General features: G+C 38.0%; 1 protein-coding gene across 1 annotated transcript in view; it reads right to left on the reverse strand.

Moving 5' to 3' along the window:
• ATP13A4 (ATPase 13A4) overlaps window positions 1-18486 on the reverse strand; it is a 127624-nt gene that overhangs the window by 51186 nt on the left and 57952 nt on the right. Inside the window, exons 8-12 of the mRNA XM_047099516.1 lie at window positions 17530-17599; window positions 7164-7298; window positions 4477-4647; window positions 2998-3155; window positions 2204-2392 (exon numbers count right to left, since the gene is read on the reverse strand). Coding sequence (XP_046955472.1) covers window positions 2204-2392; window positions 2998-3155; window positions 4477-4647; window positions 7164-7298; window positions 17530-17599 — 723 coding nt within the window. The remainder of the gene's footprint in view (window positions 1-2203; window positions 2393-2997; window positions 3156-4476; window positions 4648-7163; window positions 7299-17529; window positions 17600-18486) is intronic.

Below are 18486 nucleotides of genomic sequence, written 5' to 3' on the forward strand. Positions count from 1 at the left end.
AAGTAGGTCATCAGAAATAAGTAATGGGAGTAGACTTTTTCCCTGCTCTAAACAGGTGGTTTGCTCTTTGACACCTGTTAGGTAAAAGAGGGTGCTTTTTGGTATTTCTCTCCATACAGGATAATGATGAAGAGCTTGGACTCATTTAAAACACTAGCTGTATGACCTGGGAGAGTTATTTAATCCCTCTGAACCTCGGAGCCCTTACCTGTACAATGTGCTTATAATCGGATGAGGTTATTGTGAACGTCAAATTAGATAATACAAATAAAGTGCTTGATTTAATGTCTGACACAGAGCGAGAGCAAATTATGATAATTACCCCCAATTATTACTTATTTTATGCAAATTCATGTCATAATGATTTGTCCCACCCCTGCTTCTTTTGCCAAGTGCAGGGATGAGATGACCCCACAAATAGAACATTCTTCTTTGTTATGCTAATTGGATCACAAAATAATTCAGAAATGCTGGCAAGAGCCATGTTTAGCCTTCTGATCGTGGTAGGTCTCGCTGATAGTCCAGTAACCATGTAATATAGCTCTGATCCTATTACTTTTCTGTCCTCAAGAACTTCAATGTCCTGTTTAATGGACACAGGGTTTCCATTTGGGAAGATAGAACAATTCTCAAGATGGATGGCGGTGATGATTGCGCAACAATGTAAGTGCACTTAAAGCCACTTAAAGATGGTTAAAACGGTAAATTTTATGGAATGTTCATTTTGCCACAACAAAAGTAAGAAAAAGGAGAACAACTATTGAAAAAGCAAAAACAGAACCAAAAACCACTTTCAAAGGTTCGGCACTGCCTGGAAGGTATGTACAAATGTCTTAGCCAGATAGCAAAGGTGTACAAACCTCTCCCATTACTGACGTCTTGCTCTGGTCAAAACCACCGGCTCTATTGCTTTCCTAAATCCACTCATTTGCCCATATTCACCTGCCTATTATACCCTTGTGTTGTATTAATTTTCTATATATTATGATGATTTGACATCTTAAAAAACCTTTCTAAGGAAAGACTCCATCTCCTGGGCTAGCCAATTCTTAGAGATAGTAAGGGACTCCGCGTGCCTTTGACATGCAAACTAATCATCTACCTGGCCCCTACTCCTCAGGAGGCAATAGTCCTCTGCCTTCATCATCCTGGGGCCAAGGGGCAGAGATCACCCTGCAGCCCAAAGCTCACCCAAATCGTTCAAACTAGCCAGTCATAAGCTGTTTACCCTGCCCTGACCTGCCTTCCCCGTAGAGACCCCAGTAAAGGCCCTGGTCTAAGCATTTCCTCAGATCCCTTATCCAAACTTGCCATTCTTCCATGGCCCACAGGACTGTGCCTTTCCTTACCAGGAGAACTGTAATGTTAAACTTCTTTCAAAGGCATTGACTTCTCTCTGCAGTCATCAATCCCCTTTATAAATGAAGACCTGGACACAAAACAGCCCATCATCCCTGCCTTACCCTCTCACAGCCCCTATCCTCACTCAGTATAGGCAGACACCAGACCAAAAGAATATATTCAGGAGGAGGTAGAATAAGAGGCCGGTTGGGAATAACTGGCATATAGTCAAGAATAATTTTAAGCAATATACTACAGATGGGAAAATACAGTAAGGATTTGATTGGAGCTTTCCTATAGCCAAGTGCAACTGCCCAAGGAAAATACAGTTAAATAAATTCTTCCTTTTTTTATTCATTCATTATTTATTATGATTAATTATTATTTATTCATCATTATGCATTATTCATTATTATTCATCATTGTTTATTATTATTCATTATTTATTTATTCATTATTAAACCAATAAATATTTATTGGGCACTGACTATACGCTAGGCAATATTCTTGACCATGGTAGTGGTCAAGCAGGGACCATAGTGAAGGGTTTAAGTTTTGTTCCTTGTATGTGGTTTTGTCTGGGGAGGGACAGAATGCTACCTTAATTAACTGTGTTTTAGAAAATACTAGAGCTGGAAGGACTTTCAAAGACCCGCTTATTCAGTACCTACTCTCCCTCTTCTAAACCCCAGAATCTGGAAGCTCAAGAGACGTGCCTTTCCTAGATTACGCATCCAACCAGAGATAAAAGGAAGGCAGATAACACATCCTGTGTTTCCTGCCCCAGAAAAGTGTGAAGCGCCTCTACCCGATGACAACGATGATAAAAATGGCAATGATAATGAGGGTGAAACACACATACCTTGTCAAAGCAGACAAGGTTTAATTGTCCACATACATTGATCCTCTGGGGGCTGATGCAAAAGATGCCTCTCTTCTTCAGCCTCTTCTGGGCATAGATAATGCCTGTGGTCAGAGCAGCAGGTAGAGCAGGAGGGACCGCAATTGTGATGACATCAAGGGCTTTCTTCACCACCTCCTCTGGAGGCTCCTGGGACATAAAGTCACTCTTCAGCTATTACAGGTAAATCAGTCCTGAACAGCTTGGTGCATATGACTTTTTTCCTCCTTTTTGTTTACTTCCTTAGGTCAGATTCCCAGAAATGATTTGAATGGGTCAAAAAGTATGCACGGTTTATGGCTCTCATAGATTTTCCAAAGTGCAATGAAACAGTTTGTAACGATTCATTGCTGCTACCAGCAGAGAACAATGTACAAATTTGCCATGGCCTCACCAACATGGGGTATCCAGGTTTTATTTTCAGCTCCTTATTTAATAACGCCAAAATACTACGTTACTGGGATAAACATTCTCAGATCGAAAAGGAAAAAATGGTGTAAGAAGTCTACAACATGAGAGGCACTGTTGGTAGCTCAGGAAACAGCGTTTTGCCCCTCTAGTTCTGATTGTTATACTATTACTTGGGGATCAATCTCTCATATTGGCGAACTGTGAGTACATGTGCAGGTATCAGCGTTTGGCTTTGTTTCCCAGGTTTATAAACCATGGCTGAGATTAAGGTTAACACGCAGAGTATAAATTATACCTCCATGAGTGTTACGTGTGCATGTAGTAAAAGAACAAAAGCAATTTACCCCGCTGAGCACATAGACGCACAAAGTATAGATCATCCCAATGGTTGCTGTCCCTACAAGGCACAGGAGGAACCTGATGGCATCCCTGTAAAGCTTAAAATTCATTGGCTTCGGGTACAGAATGGATCTCACGAGGTCCCCTTTTGCAGTGTTGAATCCTGAAGTAACAAACACACAACCCACATTCTTAGGATGACAAATCCTACTACTAGCACGCTTCTAAGCCTCAACTTGGCCTTTGTTTTTCTCTAGAGATATTTCAACAGTGCTTAAACCCAAACACAATTAAAGGATAATTGGGAAGACACCTGAGTGCTAGAATGGAAATATCTTACTTTTTCAGAGCCTATTCCCTTCTGATCTTTCTTCTCTCTACTTTCAAAATCAATGCGACCCAGAGATAGGAAACCACCACACTGAGATCAGAACACAGCCTTGCCCAATATAACTTCATTTTAAGGAAACGACTCACACACACACATACACACACACACACACACACGTTACTTGAAATTAAACCATAGGACCCAGTAAATACTGATGGACTTAATTTCTAATACTTTTCAGTGTCAAGTTTTCAATTTCTTTTTTAAAATTTTTTTAATGTGGGGCGCCTGGGTGGCGCAGTCGGTTAAGCGTCCGACTTCAGCCAGGTCACGATCTCGCGGTCCGGGAGTTCGAGCCCCGCGTCGGGCTCTGGGCTGATGGCTCAGAGCCTGGAGCCTGCTTCGGATTCTGTGTCTCCCTCTCTCTCTGTCCCTCCCCCGTTCATGCTCTGTCTCTCTCTGTCCCAAAAATAAATAAACGTTGAAAAAAAAAAAAATTTTAACAAAAAAAAAAAAAAAAATTTTTTTTAATGTTTATTTATTTTTGAGACAGAGGGAGACAGAGCACGAGTGGGGGAGGGGCAGAGAGAGAGGGAGACACAGAATCCAAAACAGGCTCCAGGCTCCGAGCTGTCAGCACAGAGCCCAATGCGGGGCTCGAACCCACGAACCGTGAGATCATGACCTGAGCTGAAGTTGGACGCTTAACCGACTGAGCCACCCAGGCACCCCTCAAGTTTTCAATTTCTAACCCTGGCTAGAAAAAAACTTGGGATTTGGGGCTAAAAGATCTAAGTTCTAGACCCAGGTCTGTCAGTGACTATGTGATTTTTTTTTTTTTTTAAGTTTGTTCAGATTGTGCTGACCTCAGCCTATTTATGTACGAAGTGGGAACAAGCATCTTTGCTGTGCAGGTTTGATATATAGAGATAGTTTCTAAACTACAAAACATGTTAATAGTAATTATTGTTATTGGTATTTTGTTGACTAAAAGGCATGTGCCATAGTGCAATTCACACTTGAAATATGGAACTTTAATAGGTTTGGTTCGTTATCGAAAGACTATTGCTTACCTAATAGATTTCAGGCACTAGACACACTGAGCAAAAATATTTCATTAAAGTAACAAACCAAAGAAGGGACGCTCACTCACCAGTCTGTAGCACCACCGCCCTCACGGTCCCGGAGCACGCTCCCTTGGCTTGGATAACCTCTGTCCCACAGAAAAGGACATGCCTTTTATAATCGGCTTCACTCTGCGTTTTCCAGGGCATGGAGCTCTCCATCTTGGGCAATGGAGTTTTAGTGACTGGAATACTTTCTCCTATAGAAAACGAACATCTCATTTAAATCACGTATGCACTCACTAGGCATGCGGTGGATGTTTGTTATAAGCCTGCAGGGGGTGGCAGGGACAACCCTAGGTATTAGGGATACAAGGAGATTTTTTTTTAGGAGATTTGTAGTCCCAATAAATAAGAATAATGTTGTATTATAAATACTATAAGTATTGTAACATCCAACATGGACATTAAAGAAGGCTAGAAATAGCTGTGTAGGGAATAGCAAGTTGTGAGGTCCAGAATGTGGGGCATGGGGAATGAGGTGCCATGAGACCTGTGCAGGAAACCAAAGCAGGGAGGCTCTAGGTGCACATATTTAAGTGTTTACATGGTTTTTGTAGGCATTAGTGGCAGAAGGGAGTGGGGAGATATTTAAGTGTTTTATTCAGGAGAGTAATATCATATTCATGTACGAGAGAGAGTACTCTATCTGCAGTACAGGGAATGGATTGAAGTCTGGTGAGGTTGGAAGCTGGACATCCAGATGGAGAGAACAAGGTCTGACTTATGGCAGCAGGCAGTGAGAGTAAAAAGAAGTCCAGGAGCTGAGAAATAAGAAGGTAAGAAGTTACAAAACTTGGGGAGAATTTTGTATTGGGAGGTCATAGGAACAGAGAAATTCAAAATGGCTTCTTGGTTTCCAACTTGGGGAAATGAGCAGAGGGTGGCATTAGTCATCAACACAGGGATTATAGGAGGAAGGAAGAGTTGCTTTATGTTCACCATGAGTTGGAGATGTCTCGTGGAATGGCTATGTTGAGACGTCTTGCATTTATTTATTTATTTGAGTCTGGAGTTCAAGGGAGAAGCCTAGACCAGAGACATTTAGTCAAAGTTCACCACCTTACAGGCTATGATTAAAGTCACAGGAGAGAGAAGATCACTGAGGGACAAAGAGTGAGGATAGAAGAGGATAGGACTAGGACATAGCTCTGAGCATTACCAACAATCAGGAGCAGCATGGGACATGGCGCTATCTTGGACAGTTAGGGAGAAGAGAGTTTTCCAAAGGGAAAGATGGTCAGAATCATCAAAAGCAGCAGAGAGGTCAACAAGAAGAGAAATCTAAGGAATCCATTGGGTTTGGCAATTGGGACATGGGCGACTGCTGCCAGTGACATGGAAGGAGCAGATGGCAGTGGGCTGAAGTGCTAATACAGGGTGGTGAATGACGTTGAGGAAGTAATTAGGGTCTGATCTGTGGAATAAACCTTGTAAAGCCTTCCACTGGCCTTTGAAAAGTGGGCAGTACAAAGTCAGAGATATGTCCCACTGTAGTAGGGCCACTTTTTGCCAGAAGAAAGGTACTTAGCATTGCAGAGGTCCCAGCACTAAAGGAATTTTACAGATCTATGGATTCCTTATATGAAGTAACATGGCCTGCCACGCATTAAAAAAATTGGGGTGGGGGCAGACCATACGCCTGGGTGGGTCAGTCGGTTGAGTGTCTGACTTTGGCTCAGGTCATGATCTCACAGTTCGTGAGTTCGGGCCCCACGTTGGGCTCTGTGCTGACAGCTCAGAGACTGGAGACTGTTTCCCACTCTGTGTCTCCCTCTCTCTCTGCTCCTCCCTGTTCATGCTCTGTTTCTCTCTGTCTCCAAAAATAAATAAACATTAAAAAAATTTTTTTAATAAAAAAATAAAAAACATTTTTTGGTAAAGTTACATAGAAGAAAGATACATGTTCTTGTCTCCATTTCATGCCTTCCTGGTCTGTCCTAGAGAAATGGATTCAATTTTGGCTTCAGTGGGAACCACAGTATGTCAATGTGTCTTCTCAGCCCCCTAGTCCATCTGTGAAAAAAACTTTATGATTCTTTCTTATCTTACAGAAATGTTGGCACAACATCTCAAATGTGCACTCGTGAGAACTCGAAGCACTGTGATCTCAAGGTCTCTTCTCTCTGGACCTCAGCTTCCATATCCATGAGATGCAGTGACCTCTAAGGTCCCTCCCTGCTCTAGCAGCATACTACTTAAAAATGAAATTCAATTAGTCCTAAAGTCCCAGTGTGTTTTCAGGCAGCAGATGTGTGACAAGTCCTTTGTCGTGAACCTTTTCACATATTCAAGCCAAGGCAGGGAAGAGCTTGGACTTGACCTTCTGGGTTTCAGGATGTCATCAATAGCTTTCATATCTTCCAAGTTTATCAAAAGATATAATTTATAGGAAAATACTGAACATAAAAGTCACAGATGATTTGAAATGTCTAATGATCTCTACAGTCTTCTAAGGTAAAGCGACAGGGTTGCAATAACCTTTGTTCAAGAAGAAAACGCTAAGCAGAAAAATTACAGAAAATTACAACTGTATCAAACTGAGGACACAGAAAGCAGCTTTAATTTGAACTCTCCCATCCAGAGCAGGACAGTCAAGTAAGAATTGTGGGAGTGTAATATCCCACAGCAAGCCCCCGCTTTGCCACGGTTGTTCTGATAGAGAAGGAACCTGGGAGAGCTTGCCAAGGCTGTAAGTCGTGAGACAGAACCGTACCTGTCAGCATGCCTTCATCTACCACACAGCTGCCATCAATCAGGATGGCATCGCATGGCATTTGCACTTTGTTCCCCGTCAAAATTAATAGATCTCCGGGTACCAGGAAGCGTGATTCCAGCTCTTGGACTCCAGCTGAAAGTGTGAGATGGCAGAGTCAAGTCAGATTTTTTTCTCACAACACGTAGTCCAACATCTAGCTTAATCAGAAATCAATGAAAAAGCAACGTGGATGGAACTGGAGGGTATTCTGCTCAGTGAAATAAGTCAGGCAGAGAAAGACAGATATCATGTTTCACTCATAGGTGGAATATGAGAAACTTAACAGAAGACCGTGGGGGAAGGGAAGGGGAAAAATAGTTTCAAACAGCGAAAGAGGCAAACCATAAGAGACGCTTAAATACAGAGAACAAACTGAGGGTTGATGGGGGGGGGATAGGGGAGAGGGGAAAATGGGTGATAAGCATTGAGAAGGGCATTTGTTGGAATGGGCTGGGTGTTGTGTGTAAGCAATGAATCGTGGGAATCTACTTCTGAAGCCAAGAGCACACTATATGCACTGTATGTTAGCTAACTTGAGAATACATTATATTTTTAAAAAAGGAAACTATTCCTCAATGTTGATTCAAAATCTGAGAACAATAAGAGAAAAAAGTAATAAATTGCATAAAATGAAAACAGAGAAAAAAACCTAAAGACAAATTTAGAAAATGTATTTGAAATTTACAGTACATTACATTACAAAAGATTAATATTCCTAATATATAAAGAATTCCTGAAAAAAGAGATGTACAGCAAATGACTATAGCAAAATTGCTAGAGATGTTAACAGTTCATACATGCACACACATACACACACACACATACACACAGAGGCATACGCACAATGCAAATGGCACGCTAAACATTTGAAGAGATCGCATTCTTACTCATAATTTAAAAAATGAAAGTTCCTTCCCTCCTACCTACCTTCCTTCCTTTCCTCCCGTCTGCTTTCTTTTACTTTTTTCCTTCCTTACTCAATCCCAAAGCTAGAGGGGTTAAATAAGATAGGCATCCTTGCAGAAGGTTGGGTGGAGTGGGGTGTGGGGGCAGCCTGCTGCAAGTTTTGGAGCCTAAGCAGAATGGACAGGTGTTTACATGACCCGGTGCAGGGTGTCAGAGCCCAAGGAGGGAGAGAAGGGCCACATTGGTGACAGTGGCCTGGTGTGGGATGTTGGAATCCAAGAAGGGTGAAAAAGGGGTCTACATGGAAGTAGGGGAGGGCATCAGTAATGATGGATGTTGGGTTCCGCTCAGCAGGGACTGATAGAATTAAGTAGATATAATGAGGCTAATAGGAGTCAGGTTTCTCATAAAGAAAGGAACTTACAAATATAGATGGAAATAAACGTAGAATAAACTCTTTGGTATTAGATTAGAATTAGAGACAACAATGTAAACTGACAGTTTTCAATAGATAAATAGGGAAATAATATAGATGTAAATGTATGTGTATATAAGAACACACATATATAAAATACATTTGCTTATCTTTTGATATACATATATTCACTAATTCTGTTCTCTGAGAGGGCCTGGGAGCAGTGAAACCCCAATAATAATGTGCATATCTAGTGCCCAAATTTTGGTTTCTAAATTCTATTCCTCTCCCCAAAAAGAATCCTTGTTCCTTAAGGAAATGGCTGATTATAAGGCGGGGCCAAGAAAAGTATCATATAAGCTAGAACATTTTGTTGCTCAAGGAAATATGGAGAAAGAAAAAACATCAAAACCAATTTAACAGGCTTTCACTGCCTAAATGTGTAACAATTTGAGCATCACAGTAAATAAAGATAAATGAACTATAACCCATCAAATAAAATAGGAATTCATGAGTCCATATGATATAAGCACATGGATGAATAAATGAGGAGAAAGATAGTTTTTTCCTACAGTAACATTACAATTAATGCAGGAGAAAAGATAAAATTAGAAAATCACCATTTGGCAACCATCAAAGTAATAATTTAGCCAAGAAATAGCAATGGATACTACAACTAGTGGGTAAATTTAATGAGGATAGTTTATTTATATCGTCTCAAAGTATCTCTCAACAAAATATTTATTAATTACAAAGGGGAAAAGAGTAAATTTACAGTGGAGAAACCTGGCAGGTACTATTTAGCAAAGTAATCCAAATTAACATCACCAGTAATAGGACAAATTTAAATTATGTAGCACTTGAGAGGAAGCAACAAGGACATAGCATCCCTTCTGTGATATCCAGCCAAAAATGCATAACCTGAATTTAACTATTAGGAAATATCAGACAAATCCAGATTGTGAGACTTTCTACAAAATAATCAGAGTGAAAGGAATCAAAGTCATGAAAATCAAGGGAAGATTGAAAAATAAAGAGATATGTTGAACAACACCATTGTGTGATCCCAAATCCTTTTCTATTAAGAACATTATTAACCACTGGGAAAATTCGAATAGGGTCTGAGCATGTTTCTATTAATATATCAATATTAACTTCCTGATATTAACGGCTACACTGTCATTTATGTAGGAGAACGACCTTGTCTTTAAAAAACACACACTATGGGTATTGAGGAGGGCACCTTTTGGGATGAGCACTGGGTGTTGTATGGAAACCAATTTGTCAATAAACTTCATATAAAAAAAATAAATAAATAAAAAACACACACTAAAATATGTAAGAGTCATGTAAGAGTAGTTTGGCAACTTACTCTCAAATTGCTCAGGGAAAAAGTTATTTGAACTATTCTGGCAACTTTTCTGTAAGAGTCAAGTTATTCCCTTAAAAAAGAAAAAATAAATAAATATATACATATAACATTGCCCATCTATCTAATTAGAAAAATCTAAAAGTTTGCCGGCATAGTCTGTTGACAAAGCCATGAAGACACGGGCACTCTTACAATTTCTGGTGCAAATGCAAGTTGGTACCATCTCCATGGAAAGAAATTTAGCAATATGTACCTAGCAAAATACATACACACATCCATCCTTTAACTCAGCAATTTTACTTCTCGAAATCAATGCCAAAGATAAACTGGTGGCAATATGAAAAGACATATGCACAAACAAGCCTTTTTACTTCAGCACTATCTGTAATAGTAAAAACTAAAAAACAACAATAAAAAACATACTTCAATAGAGAACTGGTTGAATAAACAATGCTCTGCCATACACAAGAGTACTATACAGCTGAAATCACACACGAAAACTATTTCTATATCCCATTATGAAAGACTATGAAACACAGTTAAGTATACAAATACACCTGAAACGAATATAGCATTCTATGTCAACTATACTTCAATTAAAATAAAGCATGTAAAACATACACACCAGGAAATATAAATTAAATGTGTATGGTATATCCCTGTCATCTAAACAGCAGTATAAATATATATAATCTTCTGTATACATGCGATACAGATATGGATATTATAATTTTTGTATCCGTTAAATGTAAGAATAAATCAAAAGCAAACAAAAATGATTCTTCTAGACATTACACAAGGTAGATTAAGAGGGATAGGAGCCTGACTCTCCCAAATGTCTTGTCTTATGGATTTAAGACCTTTAAGATCTTTTGAACCATGCAGATAGTTTATGTAATCATAATACACATTTTATCTAATTTATAATTTATACATTATATATAATTTATTAAATTTATAAATTTATATTTTATACAATATATATTTGTGTATAATATCTACATAAAGGAATACAAAAAACAAATTTGAAAAGCTAACACTAAAAACCTAAGGCAAAATGAATGGGATGACCCTACCAAATTGTTGACATAAACAGAGAAGAATCATTTTGAGTAACTCTGAAACATAATTTTTTTAAAAAAATGTATAATTTGTACATTTGAAATGACATATCATAAGTGGGAGAAAAGAAGAATTCCAACAAAACATGAAATTGTTTTAGGAATTACATTCCCGCAGGGTGTCTTGGTTTGCTACTCTAAGATTAGTGTGTATGAGGAACAGAGCAAATGAGTAATTTGTTGCTATCATTGAGAATCAGGACACTTGAGATAGAGAAAGGAGAGACAATCAACAATCAATAATCAACAAAGTTAAGTAAAAAGCCCATAGCTCTAAACTTGAATTAGAAAGGCCAGTATGAACTCATAATGTATTGTATCTTTAAGAAATTATTTCCTGGGTGCCTGGGTGGCTCAGTCAGTTAAGTGCTGACTTCGGTTCAGGCCATGATCTCGCGGTTCGTGAGTTCGAGTCCTGCGTTGGGCTCTGTGCTGACAGCTCAGAGCCTGGAGCCTGTTTCGGATTCTGTGTCTCCTTCTCTCTCTGCCCCTCCCCTGATCACACTCTGTTTCTCTTTCTCAAACATAAAAAAACATTTAAAAAAAGAAATAAATTATTTCCGACATCTGTCTCCTAAAAAGGCCTAGCAACAGTGACTAACACGTAGATACGAGCGCTTCTAGTGTGCTGTTTGAGGTCTCTAAGTACCATTACTAAGAGCTCTTTGGAAAAATGGATGTGTCCAGGTTTAGAGCAGAACTGTTCCAGATGAACTTGGAATATCATACCATATCAGAAAGCAATAAAATTTTCAAAGACTGCTGAAGTCATGGCAAAAGAATTCAGAAGCCAACCTGAGGAGGCACTCAACGGCCAAAGATGAGACAATTTGAGCACAGTAAGAATAAAAATTGCCATGGAGAGAAATGTACCAACAACGTTTAACATTATACATCCATATTGACTCTAAAAAAAAAATCCTTTGGATAATGCTAGAGGATCAACCCATTATTTTGAAAGCTGGTACATAAAAAAAAATCAAATATTAATCTTTTATTTCTTAAACAAACTGAATCTCAGGGTAATGAAATGGTTGAGGAGGGTTTTTCTTTACTGAAATATTCCACTTAGTATGTGAAGATGGTATGATACAAGTAGAAATTTGAAACTCCTAATGAAATAGTAAATCTAGGTCATAAACATTTGTTTGCTAATGTCACAAAAAGAAGATAATCAGATAGTATGCACCTCCCATTTTAGAAGTTCACAATATCAGAGTGCCTGGGTCGCTCAGTTAGTGAAAGGTCTGACTCTTGATTTCAGCTCAGGATGATCTCACCATCCTGAGATTGAGCCCCACATCTGCCCTGACGGTGTGGAGCCTTCTTGAGACTCTCTCTCTCTCTCTCTCTCTCTCTCTGCCTCTCCCCTGCTCATGAGTTCTCTCTTCCTTCGCTCTCAAAATAAATAAATAAACTTAAAAAAAAGAAGTTCACTATATCAACTATGAAGTATTCTTGCCAAAAACTCAAGCCTTGGATCTAACTACCAATGTACAGGAATTGCAAGCAATAGAAAATCAAGTTAAATAATTTTATGAATATGCAATCAACATAACCCAAACTGTAGAACCCACAGGATGAACCACCTCCTTTCTTCAACAACAACAAAAAAATTTGCAAGGAAAATGTAAGATATGGAGGAGGGAATGTGTAGAGTTAAAATAAACTTGAGACTTGGGGCCCCTGGGTGGTGTAGTCAGTTAAGCATCTGACTCTGGATTTGGACTCAGGTCATGATCTCACAGTTTGTGAGAGTCGGCTCCATGCTGACAGTGTGGAGCCTGCTGGGAATTCTCTCCCTCTCTCTCTCTCTCTCTCTCTCTCCAATGTTTTCTCTCTCTAAAAATAAGCATTTAAAAAATTATTATAAAACATAAACTAGAGGAGACTTACCAATCAATTGCAGTATGTGGACTTTATTTAGATCCTGATTTGAAGATGTATATACATGTATAAACACACCCTGGTGACTCAACTAAGAAAATTTGAATACTTCTATATAATTGATTTTTTAAATTATGGAGCTATTTTATTTTTTTATGTAAAGAAATTTAAAAGGAATTGTTATATTTTGCATATATACTGAATTTTTTTCAAATGAAATCACATGATATCTGGAATAGCAACAAAATAAATCTAGAGTGAAGGAGGTAGTAAGACAGTTGGAAAAAAAAAAGATTCAATGACCTGATAATCATTGATTCTGAGTGAAAGCTACATGGGTGTCATTATTGTATTCTCTCCATTATTGTCTGTATGCGAAATGTTTCATCATAAAAAATTAAGCAAGAAAATGACCAGGTTATTTTTAAAAGGTCAAGATTCACTTCCAGCCAAGAAGTAGTAAAAAAGAACAGATTTATCTTCCCACCAGAAACAACCAAACCCATACAAAATATGTGAAACAATGGTTTGGGGGCACTGAACATAAGCAACGAAAGACAGAAAACAAGTGAAGGTGCCTTGCAATTGCTTAGCTTACTGCCTTTAGAGACTTCCCAGGCCACTGTGCAGGGAAGGGGAACCCAGAAAAAATCCAGAGGTCTCTATGAGTTCAGAATACAGACCCAAGAGTGCTTAGAGATGAATCATCACATGCATTTGAGGAAACTACTGGCAAACGAACAATTGAACATTTACATTTAAAAATACCATTCACAAGACCATAAAAATCATGAAATATTTAGGAATGAATCTTAGAGAGAATGTGTAAGGCCCACACACCAAAAACTGTGAAATATTGCTGAGAGAAAGAAGACCAAATTAACCAAAATCAAATAAATGGAGAGACATACTATGTCCATAGGTCAGAAGACTCAAATTTATTAATATGTCAACTTTCCACAAATTGATCTACAGATTTCACACAATCCTAATCAAAATCTCATCATGATTTTGTTGTTGTTGTTGTTAGAAATTGACAGGATGATTCTAACAGTCCTATGAAAATGCAAAGGGCCCGATATTACCAAAGCAACTCTGAAAAAGAGAACAAAGTTGGATGACTACATTATGCTATCTTAAGACTAATTATAAAGCCACCTTGTGGCTTTGGTATAAAGACAGACAGATAGATCAGTAGAATAGAATAGGGAGTCTAGAAACAGATCCACCTGTATATGAACAACCGATTTTTTACCAAGATGCAAAGGCAACTGAGTGAAGAAAGGATAGTCTTTTCAACAAATGATATTGGAACATTTGAATGTCTATTTGCAAAAAAAAAAAAAAAATGAACTTCAATCTTTAAAAAAATTCAAAATACAATATAGATATAAATAAGAAACCTAAAACTATGAACATTCTAGAATCCAATGTAGTTTTTGTTTGTTTGTTTGTTTCTATTAATCTCTGAGGGAGACTAAAACCAGAGCCTTTACCTGTCTATCATGAATTTAATGTTATCTGATATGACTGGCCGTTATAAATTATGAGTTTCCAACAAGATTCAATTATCAAGTAGAAGAGTTATAAACAAAATAAGACTCAATCAGATTTTTAAAATCCAAGTGAATTTTAAGAACATTTTTCTCATCTCCCAACATGTCTTCCCAATTTTGTCATTCTGTTGTCTGTTCCTCATTGTACATCAAAGACCTCAGACGAAGTTTTTTTGTGATCATTAACAGACAAGAAAGAATCCCAAATATTTCATGGTTTTAGATCCTGGCTTAAAAGGGTCCCAGAATGACCGTGAAGAAGAAAAGCTTCACAGCAGGCAGAACTTTACTTATTACATTAATTTTCCTATTGTGCCTGAAAGGAGAAATAACTAGATGACCAGATCGATACTAATTTACAGTAGGAAGCAAAGGATTGTCCTGAAAGATTGAAAGTATATTTGTCCATTAGAAGCCTCATTAATGGTGTCTAGTCTGGAGGAGGCCTTTTACACCTGGAGAAAAACAGAAACAAAAAGAATACACTCATCGTTATCAGCTAGCCACCAAGGACTTCACCGGTAGTCTCATGAAAGGAATATAGTGGCAGTGTTGCTGATTATTTATGAGTTCAAAGACGTGTTCTTCCACTCACCAAAGCTAACTTGGTTATAAACCCTGTTAAGCACCCAATTTTCCAGCAGCAACCCCAAACCCTTAGCCACCGTAAGTAAATAAAGCTAAGCAAACAGCCTGGTTTTTGCTACCAATTGTTAAAACAAAAACACGGCACTTAATTTAATCTGAATGTGGCTTTTTTCTCTCTCATGAAGGACATTCCCCTTTTGGAAAGAACCCCATCACTTGGAGGTCTGAGAGGAAGGGTGACAGGGGGCACCACCCTGCATTCTATGTAACATTATGATCCTGGGACCCAAATCGTTTCTGTTTGGGCTACAAATTTTATAGCTTTTTGTTGCTTGTCTGTGTGATAGAAAAGTATGCATTGTAGTTGTTAATTATAGCCCTCTCTCCTCCTGAGAACCAGGTGTGTTCCAACCTAAGGGTTGGATAAAGAAAGACTAGAATTTTGCCACCAGGTTATATTCATAATTACTATCCCATTTTGAAAACTATGGATTATTTCTTGATGAAATTAGTTATTCAGACTATTCAGTCCTTTAGGAAAGTGTCCTACTTGTACTCCCCAACTTCATATGCAACAAAGTTGTTAAATATTGTTAAATCTGTTCAATCTACCCTAACCTTTAACAAATTTCCCAAATGTGGGGGATTTCCAAGGAAGGTACCAGCTTGTAACCCTTCATTTGCAAAGGATGTCTCCTGTTGGGATGAGCACTGGGTGTTGTATGGAAGCAAATTGGACAATAAATTATATTTATTTACCTATAAATATTATAGGTTATATAAAATACACCTAAATAAAGCTTTTAAAATTGAAAAAAAGAAAATAACCATTATTTCCCATTGTATGGTTATAAAAATACATTTTCAAATAAAAAAATACCTCACATCAATTTATTGAGTAAATATTCATTAAGAACTTATGTATTAAGCACTTATTTACATTAGGACACCACAGAAAAGCTTGGATTAGACGAAGATTTCTTAGACCTGACACAAAAAGCATGATCCACAAGAGGAAAATTTGATAAACTGGACGTTAACAAAAGTAGAAATATCCACCCTTTGGGAGACACTGTAAAGAGAATGGAAAGCTAAGTCCCAGAGTGAGAAAAAGATATTTGTGACAATAGATTTGTATTCAGAATACAGAAAGAAATCTCAAAAGTCAATTAATAAAAGTGAATCTAGCAGCACAAAAATTTTAACTTCACCAAACAAAATATATATGTAGAAAATAAGCACTTAAAAAAGTGGTCAGTGCCATGAGTCATTGAGGAAATGCAAATTAAAATTACAATGAGATATTATTACACACCTGTTAAAAATGGCTGAAATTAAAAAGACTGAGCATACCAAGTGCAGATAAGAGTATAGGGCAACTGCAGTTCTCATACACTGCTGTTAAGAATGTAAAATAGTACAAACTCTTTCTAAAACAATTTCGCAGTTTCTTAAAAAGTTAAACACTTACCTGCCATATGACCTAGCCATTTCGCACTTTTGTATTTTCTTCTTCTTCCTCTTCTTCTTCTTCTTCTTCTCCTTCTTCTTCTTCTTCTTCTTCTTTTAAATGTTTATTTATTTTGAGAGAGAGACAGAGAGCAAGCAGGAGAGGGGCAGACAGAGAGGGAGACACAGAATCCGAAGCAGGCTCCAGGCTCCGAGCGGTCAGCACAGAGCCTGACGCGGGGCTCGGACTCACAAACCGTGAGATCATGACCTGAGCCAAAGTCGGTCACTTAACGGACTGAGCCACCCAGACGCCCCACAGTTATGTATTTTCCCATAAGAAATGAAAGTGGATGTCCGTGCAAAAACTTGTACACAAATTTTCATAGAGGCATTATTTATAATAGCCTAATACTAGAAACAACCCAAATTTCCATCAGTAGGTGAATGGGTGTACAAACTAGTCTATCCATACACTGGGACTCTACTCAGAAATAGAAAGGAATAAACTATTGATATACTTAATAAAATAGATGCATTGTAAAATAATTATGAACTTTGATTCCAGTAAAATTAACCCAAAATATCTTATAAAAGACAAAAAATGCCCACTGTACAATGCCACTTATATAAAATTCTAAACATGCAAGGCAGTTGCTTGAGGATGGGGATGGGTAGGGAGAGGTTACAGACAGAAGGAACTTTTGGGGGCAATGGATAGTCATTATCTTTATTGTGGTAATAGTTTCATAGATAGTTACAAGGATGTACATAAGTCAAAATCTATCAAATTTTATACTTTAAATATGTTCAGCTTATTGTATGTCAATTTTACCTCAGTAAAGTTCTTTTTAAGGTGAAAACATCTCAAGTCCCTCATTCCTTTAAGTAAGTGCACCAGAAACACACACACACACACACACACACACACACACGAAGAGGAAAGTAGTAGCAACAACCAGGAATACAAGTTTAAATCCCGTTTTGATTCCTTATGAACAACACACAGATCAAAAATAATGAGACTTACCTCTTCTCCCACATACGGAGACTGTAATGCTATTATGTGACTCAACTAGGTGGTGGAGCTTTACAGATTGCTGAAAAAGAAGAAAGGAAAATGGGAAAAAAGGCTTTTCTACTTGAGGAGAAGTCCCAGGTATTAATTCAGTAAAGTGCTAGTCTCTTTAAAGATAGAGCACTGACTTGTTCCCAACTGAATGCACTAGCTAAAAATGAAAGACCAAGCAGCCTATTAGTTACCTGAAAAGTCATCCAACTTGCTGTGCTGTTCACCAGCAGTAAGAAGTATGTGTTCTTTGATAGAAAGAAATTTCCCAGCATGCTCTGTTCACTCAAAGTAGTTTTTGATGACCATAAATTTGTGTTTAGTTCTTTCAGCAGAGAACATCAAGAACTTGAGTCATTCAAGATAAATGTTCATACCTAAATAGCTTTGAGAACTAAGCAATATCTCAGTTTTGAGTTATTCCACATCAGAGTTCTTAATCTGTAACTTTATAAGGAGTTTTAGTGGTGCCTACTATTCCTCATGGTATACATTGTTTTAATATATGAAATACACAGGACGTTGAGAGTGAATCAGTAAGAGGATAAAAAAGAAAAATACAATAAAATTACATTTGATTTCACATTTTTAAAGAAAGTGTTGTGTAAAAGAGGGGTTCCTGGGTGGCTCAGTAGGTTAAGTGGCCGACTTCAGCTCAGGTCATGATCTCAAAGATCGTGGGTTCAACACCCGCGTCGGGCTCTGTGCTGACAGCTCAAAGCCTGGAGCCTGCTTCGGATTCTGTCTCCCTTTCTCTCTGCCCCCCAGCCCCCACTCATGCTCTGTCTCTGTCTCTGTCTCTGTTTCTCTCTCTCAAAAATGAATAAACATTTTTAAAAAAGAAAGAAACTGTTGTGTAAAAGAACTATCTGGTTCTAGGGGTTAAAACTCCTAATCATCTAGTGTATTCATTTTTTT

Source organism: Lynx rufus, unplaced genomic scaffold (genome assembly GCF_022079265.1).
Source record: "Lynx rufus isolate CCGP_SWC_20201006 ecotype Redwood Valley unplaced genomic scaffold, mLynRuf1.p SCAF_5, whole genome shotgun sequence".
NCBI classification, from domain to species: Eukaryota; Metazoa; Chordata; class Mammalia; order Carnivora; family Felidae; genus Lynx; species Lynx rufus.